General features: G+C 42.0%; 2 protein-coding genes across 3 annotated transcripts in view; both read left to right on the plus strand.

Moving 5' to 3' along the window:
- Positions 1-513, plus strand: part of LOC108449096 (E3 ubiquitin-protein ligase RNF4-like) — a 3,135-nt gene extending 2,622 nt beyond the window's left edge. The window contains exon 4 of the mRNA XM_017744105.1: positions 277-513. Coding sequence (XP_017599594.1) covers positions 277-513 — 237 coding nt within the window. The remainder of the gene's footprint in view (positions 1-276) is intronic.
- A 266-nt stretch (positions 514-779) lies between these two features.
- LOC108449113 lies at positions 780-7,213 on the plus strand. Of its 2 annotated transcripts, none has more exons than XM_017744283.1 (9): positions 780-955; positions 1,479-1,579; positions 1,988-2,036; positions 2,540-2,643; positions 3,060-3,114; positions 3,841-3,850; positions 4,658-4,799; positions 5,818-5,872; positions 6,193-7,213. In XM_017744283.1, exons 1-9 carry the CDS (start codon positions 842-844, stop codon positions 6,340-6,342), a joined length of 780 nt encoding a protein of 259 aa, XP_017599772.1. In that variant the 5' UTR covers positions 780-841; the 3' UTR covers positions 6,343-7,213. The 2 variants fall into 2 exon arrangements, with proteins under 2 accessions (XP_017599772.1, XP_017599770.1); XM_017744281.1 differs by having other exon boundaries at positions 1,476-1,579; positions 6,193-7,203.

Raw genomic sequence — 7,213 nt, forward strand, 5'->3', positions numbered from 1 at the left:
AGGAATAGGAGAAGACCTTGAACTTTATGGAAGAATCTGCATAACCCAGCTCCAATTCTGCAAAAATAAGAGTGGGTTTGGGATTGGGTCTTTTCTTCAGCAGCGGTTCATCTCATACTAAGGCTTTATGACTATCACAGCTGAATTTGCCCATTTGTGGGAGAAAGAGGGAAAGAAACACTTCCACCTAAATCCAGTCAGGGAACTGAAAGAGATGAGGAGGGTTGAAGGTGTTCAGGAGATTCCTAAGTTACCTCTGTTTCCAACCCGTTCTAGCAGGGGGAGCAGAACGAGCAGCACCCACTTGTTTCCAGAGCAGTAGATGAGTTGATCGTGCTACTGGCAAGTGTTGATGATGTGGAATCATCATCATCAAGAGACAGTGATGATGGGTCACCACCAAGAGACACAGGATCATCACCAAGAGGCAGTGATGATGGGTCACCACCAAGAGACATGGGATCATCACCAAGAGACAGTGATGGGTATGTGAGAGATAAAGTGTATCTCTAAAGTCTAATTTCTGGCACAGGGTAGAAAAAGGTTTTTGTCAAGTTTTTGGGTTCTGCTTAATTCTGTGCAAAAACTTCAGACATAGAATATAATATCCTGTCTAGAAGAAAACTAACTAAATAAAAAAATCCCAGCAAAATCCAGCAGAAACCTTTATTCTCTGTTCATGAAGCCATTAATGAATGTATTTATATCATGGCTTGAGATATGCTGAAATGCTTGCAGTATATAAAAGTTTTTTGAATGATTATGTTGCTGGGCTGGGATGTTGCTAAATCAGAGAAGGGGATGTTTTAATTCCTGACATTTGATATATCAGTAGCCCTCGATGTGTGGTGAAATTAATGGCTGCATGCTGCATGTTCTTTCTGGTTGTGTTCTCTCTAGTACATGGTCATCAAGTGCTGCTAGTTTCTCAAGCTGGACGGATGAGTTCTCAGAGGTAAGGATCCATGAGTTGTCATAATTTCTGTTTTGTGGGAGGGGCATGGGGCAGAGAGGGAACTGCACAGCTCAGCTGGCCAGCATGGGATGCTGAGGGCAGCTGGCTTGAAGCACAGCCCTTGCTTTGAAGTTCCAAGTAGCTCATCCCTCCAAGTCACTTCTTGCTGGTGTGCACTGAGGGAGAAACCCCTGCCAAGGTGGCACTGGCAGATCTGTGGATTCCTCATTATTCTAGCAGCTACTGACAGATTGCAGATATTCAAATCCTATTTGCCTGGTGCCCATAGAGCAGCAAGCTGGAATTCTTTCCTCCCGATCCCTGTCTGGTTTTCTTTCTTCATCAGCTCTTCACCCAATATGAAGTTTTTGTGGATAACATAACTGAATTTGCCTGTTTCGGGGAGAAAGAGGGAAAGATTTGCCTGCAGCCTAAGTTCAGTTAGGGAACTGAAACGGGGGAGCAAGGAGGAGGGTTTTCAGATGTTTTTTAAGTTGCTACTCTTTCTGCTTTGTTGCAGCAGTGGGAGCAGTACCAGGAGCTTCCACTTCTCTCCATAGTAGTGGATGATTCAGTTGCACTACTGGCCAATGATGATGATGAAGAACTGAGAGATAATGATGGGTATGTGACAGATAAAGTGTCTCTCCAAAGTCTGATTTCTGACAGTGTAGCAACAGGTTTTTGCCAAGATTTTAAGTCCTGTTTAATCCTGTGCAAAAACTTCATAGCTGGAATATAGTGGCCTGTATGGAGGAGAACTAAGTAAAAAACAAAACAAAACCATAAAATCCATCAGAAACTTTTCTGTTCATGAAGACATTATTGATTGTATCTTACACTGTGGCTTGGGATATGTTGAAATGTTTGCAGTACCTAGAAGTTCTTGGAATGCTTGTGTTGCTGGGCTGGGATGTTTCTAGATCAGAATAGGAGATACTTAATTTCTGACATTTTATTTATCAGTAACCCTTGTTATGTGGTGAAAATAATGGCTGTATATTTTTCTTGTTCTGTCCACTCTACCACAAGGCTCTTTGGTCCCCTAACAAGTGTGCTTCACGTGGATTGCTTCTTATGGGTAAGAATCCACGTCATCATCCTTTCATTTTCTGTGGGAGGAGAATAGGGCAGAGGGGGAGCTATGGGACTCATCTGGCTAATGGGCAGCTGGCTTGAAGCACAGCCCTTGCTTTGAAGTTCCAGTTTACACATCCCTCCAAGTCACTTCTTGGTGGTGTGTGTTGAGGGAGAAACCCTTATCAAGATGGCACTGCCAGATCTGTGGATTCCTCATTATTTAGCAGCAACTGACAGATTGCAGATATTCCAAGTCTTATTTGCCTGCTGCCCATAGAGAAGAAAACTGGAATTCCTTACCCCCAATCCCTGATGTGGTTTCCTTTCTTCAGCAGCTGTTCATCTAACACCAATTGTTTGTGGCTATCACAGATGAAGTTGCCCATTTGGGGGAGAAAGAGGGGAAGAAACATGTACAGCCCAAATCCAGTCATGGAACTGGGGGAGCAGGGTGGAGAGTGTGTAGGTGGTTCCTAAACTGCCTCTGTTTCTACCCTGTTGCAGAAGCTGGAGCAAAACCAGCAGCACCCACTTGCTTCCAGAGCAGCATATAATTCAGTCCTGCTACTGGCAAGTGATGATGAAGAGGAAGGAAGAAACAGCAATAGGTATGTGAGGGATAAAGTGTCTCTCTCAAGTCTAATTTCTGACATAGGGTGGAAAGTGTCTTTTGCTAAAGTTTGAGTTTGCTTAATATTATGCAAAAACTTCAGACCTAAAATATAGTGGCCTGTCTGGAAGAGGACTACTTAAAAAAAAAGAAATCCCAGCAAAATCCAGCAGAAACCTTTCTTCTCTGTTCGTGAGGTCATTAATGAATGCATCTTACATAATGGCTTGAGATACACTGAAATGCTTGCAGTATGTAGGAGTTCTTGGAATGATTGTGTTACTGGGCTGGGATGTTGCTAAATCAGAGAAGGGGATGTTTTAATTCCTGACATTTGATATATCAGTAGCCCTCGATGTGTGGTGAAATTAATGGCTGCATGCTGCATGTTCTTTCTGGTTGTGTTCTCTCTAGTACATGGTCATCAAGTGCTGCTAGTTTCTCAAGCTGGACGGATGAGTTCTCAGAGGTAAGGATCCATGAGTTGTCATAATTTCTGTTTTGTGGGAGGGGCATGGGGCAGAGAGGGAACTGCACAGCTCAGCTGGCCAGCATGGGATGCTGAGGGCAGCTGGCTTGAAGCACAGCCCTTGCTTTGAAGTTCCAAGTAGCTCATCCCTCCAAGTCACTTCTTGCTGGTGTGCACTGAGGGAGAAACCCCTGCCAAGGTGGCACTGGCAGATCTGTGGATTCCTCATTATTCTAGCAGCTACTGACAGATTGCAGATATTCAAATCCTATTTGCCTGGTGCCCATAGAGCAGCAAGCTGGAATTCTTTCCTCCTAAGCCACTTTGGTTTCTCCTCTTCTTCTTTTTCTTTTCCTCAGTTCATCTACTATGAATTTTCCTGTTTGGGGAAAATTGAGGGAAAGAAACACCTCCAGCCTAAATCCAGTTTGAGAACTGAAAAGGGAGGAGGGTGTTCAGGTGGTTCCTATGCTGCCTCTGATTCTACCCTATTCCAGCAGTGGGGAGAGAACCAACAGCAACCTCTTATTTGTTTTCAGGGCAGCAGCTGTTTGGCTACTACTTTTAATATTCTTAACCAAAATTAGATGGCTATAGCCTAAAATTCTTCATCTGTTCTGCTGCAGTTGTTTTGCTGACCTGCTGTTGGGTATGTAGCACCCGGGCTGCACAACAAAATCTAATTGTATTTTCTTTTTTCTCTTTTCCCATATGCACTGATGCAAGCTTCTTGAAGGTGAGTTTACGTTTTATAGCTGATAATGGAATTGTTATAAATATAATCATTAATTTTTCTATGTTCTTTCCAACCATCTTGAGCAGCAGGGATTGAAACTGCATTTAGCAAAAGGCAAAGGACAGTGTTAAAGCCTCTGGCCAGTGTCTTAGAGAATGGATCCCATCTGTGTCTGATAGCTGCTATCAAACACAGTGAAAAAATCCCCAGAACAGAAGTTGTAGCTCAATACTTATGTAGAAAGAAACTTTAATTTGGTGGCATTTTCTGTTATTTTAATTGATTAGTGCTTGATTATTTTTACATGTATACAGGAGTTGCAGAGATCACTGTTGCGTGTGTATTCTGAGAATTAAAAAGCAAACAGCAGTTCTCACCTTTTGGGTGTTACAGACCAGGCCATTAAAAATTGCTCTCCTTTGAATTGTATGTGTTATAATTTTCAAATTATAGACCCTGTTAGTAAGAATTGTGTGAGGGAGCTTCCCTTTATAAGGCAGATTTGTTCACAGGTAGTGTAACTTGTGAAACATATGACACTGAGAATCTCTCAGGTAACATTTTTAGATGTTTGTAAGGTGAATAGAGCAAATGTTTTGTGTTGGTCTGTAGCAGAATAGTCACAATGTGTGGAAGGTTCAGCCTCAATATTTAGGGAAGTAGTTTGTTTAAGATTGCTTTGAAGCCAGTTGAATAGGGTCTGTTTCAAATAGGAACCATTACAGACCATTTATAATAACACATTCCGAAAACAGTTCTGGGGAAAAGAGTAAATAATAGATCTAAGTTATCAAAATTAAATTGCAGAGTGTGAACAACAAAGAAGCCTGTCAGACAGCTCTGTATGGAGTAATGATGATGGAGATGAAGCAACAGATAGTGATGTGTCTGTGACTGATTCTGCATCTGAAGAAGAGGATTCATCAGAAGAGGACACGGAAAGTTCAGAGTACGTATGCCCCATGACTACCAAACATTGAATTTTGACTTTTGTTTTTCATACAGACAAGACTAAGTTTTACTGCTGTGGCCTGGCTTATCTTTGAAACCTTCACTTACTCTACTTATTTCTCTCTCTCAATGACAACCACATCCCATGCTGCATGATGATCAAATGATACCATTTTTACTTTGGGAGAGTAAGGCAGCCCAAGGCAGATGGACAACCTTGCACACAACCTTAAAGACAAGTCTGGGGGTATAGCAAGAAAGGGTGATTAGTCACAGGCCATAGCTCACAATGCATTGCATTATATTTTCATGCCAGGCTCTAGTAGAGCTGTTAGATAAGGAAGTATTTTCATTGGTATTGATGGCTTGGCAGCAGACGGACAAATTCTGTGCAGGTTTTAATAAAGCTGGTGTGCTTTGAGCCTTTTGGATTACTGAAAGGCAACATAGGAGAGAAGTTAATACAAAAAAGGCATGATTTTTTCCTTTGATCTCAAGCTTCTCTGTTACAGCATGTGCCTTCCTGCTCTGTGTAGGCGAGGCTGAAGAGCAGCACTTAACACTGAGCAAAGGGTCCTTTTCTTGCCAGAGCTGTCTGCAGTCTCACTGTAGTGTCAGACCTTGTTCCATTCTAGAAGTGATGCTTTCCAGAGGATGGCTCGATGCTTTAGCTACAAAGCTGTTATTGATGACCCGTTGGACATAAATGCTGCCATATATAGTCTGCCCAGTGCTGGAGGCTGCTGATACTTCAAATCCTAGAGCAGGGTGCCTGACTGCATCCTCCTCCCAATGAAAACCAAGATGCTGTTTCCTTTGGGACAGGGAGACCCACACTCATTATTACATACAGCAAACTGTTAAGAGAGAGTTAAGGTTGTGCAGGGTTCTCCAAAGGAAATGTGTCATGGCTGCTCAGTGCAGTTGGATGATTACGTGACTTTTTATGTGCCAGTGACCCTCGATGTGTGGTGACATAAACAGCAGCATGTTCTTTCTGGTTCTGTTCTCTCTAGTGCTTGGCCAGCAGCTACTATTAGGTGCCCGATCTGCATGGATTTTTACCCACAGGTAAGGACCCACATGTTGTCATCCTTCCAGCTTTGTGGGAGGGGAATGAGGCAGAGGGGGAGCTGTGCAACCCAGTTGGCTCATGTGGGATGCTGTGGGCAGCTGGTGTGAAGCATAGACCTTGCTTTGGAGCTGTAAAAGTTACTTCTTGTTGGTGTACGTAGAGGGAGAAACCCTTGCCAAGGAGGCACTGCCAGATCTACATGTTCCTCATTATTCAGCAGTAACTGACAGACTGCAGATACTCCAAATCCTATTTGCCTGCTCTCAGAAAAGCAGCAGACTGAAATTCTTTCCTGCTGTGATTTCCTGTCTTCCAGATTATGCGAAGTGGACGAATGGTTTTGTCAACACTGTGTGGCCATATCTTTTGCAGTCAGTGCCTTCCTGTTGCCCTTCAGACTGGCAGCTTTTGCCCAACCTGCAGGGAAGACCTCACTCCAGAAGAATACCATCCCATTTATATATAAGTAGTTCTATTTTTCAAGACAGACTTAGATAGATTTTGGAGGGATAGGTGGTATAAAGAGGTTTTTTTCCTTGTGTATATAGTTTTTGTTGTATAAGGTTCCATTTTCTCTGAATTTAATAATAAATAAATTTTTAATTGATTTAAATATAATCAACTCTGCTCATCTATGTTAGATTCTGCTGGTAGACAGATTTCTTTTAACAGGTGGGTGTAAAACCCTTGGTTTGATCACTCAGAAGTGCTTGTTCTCTTCGTCACAGTGTAGTCATTGATTTTTAGGGGGAAATGCTGAAGGCATAAGCTTTGTAGTTCTTGTGATAGCATGTGTTGTATAGGGAAAAGGAAACAGGCACTGTTTGGGGTGCAAGGACTTCTGTTGCTCAGGACGGACTCAGCTGGATGTTTTGCTTAAAATGTCATTATTTCAATGCTTTGAAGGTTGAAAGAGCAGCAGGTTGTGCACACATCCAAAGACAACTGTTTTCTTTGAGAACAATTTGTATGTATCTAGACAGCTTGTTGATGGTCCAAGCTGCTGCTTGCTATGTCCCTGGTTACAATGTTCCATTGATGACTGTCAGCTGATGACAGGAGCACTGCCAGCTTCTATGAAGGTCTTCCCCTTCTAAAAAGCCTGTAAGCTCAAGGACTTAAACATAATTGCTTCAATATAATTGCTTTATTATAAATGCTTCAATATTGCTTCAAAACCAGTGCACTATACTAGTAATTTTAGCTACCTATACTGTGCTGTAAATAATTCTGATTAAGCCTTTTTTTTTTTAATGATTATCATTATTGCAACCAATTTAAATGAATAATTCGTTTTATTTTTAAAAATATATTTGGTTTTCCACCCTTAATCCTGC

The sequence above is a fragment of the Corvus brachyrhynchos genome, unplaced genomic scaffold, assembly GCF_000691975.1.
Source record: "Corvus brachyrhynchos isolate BGI_N302 unplaced genomic scaffold, ASM69197v1 scaffold229, whole genome shotgun sequence".
Lineage (NCBI taxonomy): Eukaryota > Metazoa > Chordata > Aves > Passeriformes > Corvidae > Corvus > Corvus brachyrhynchos.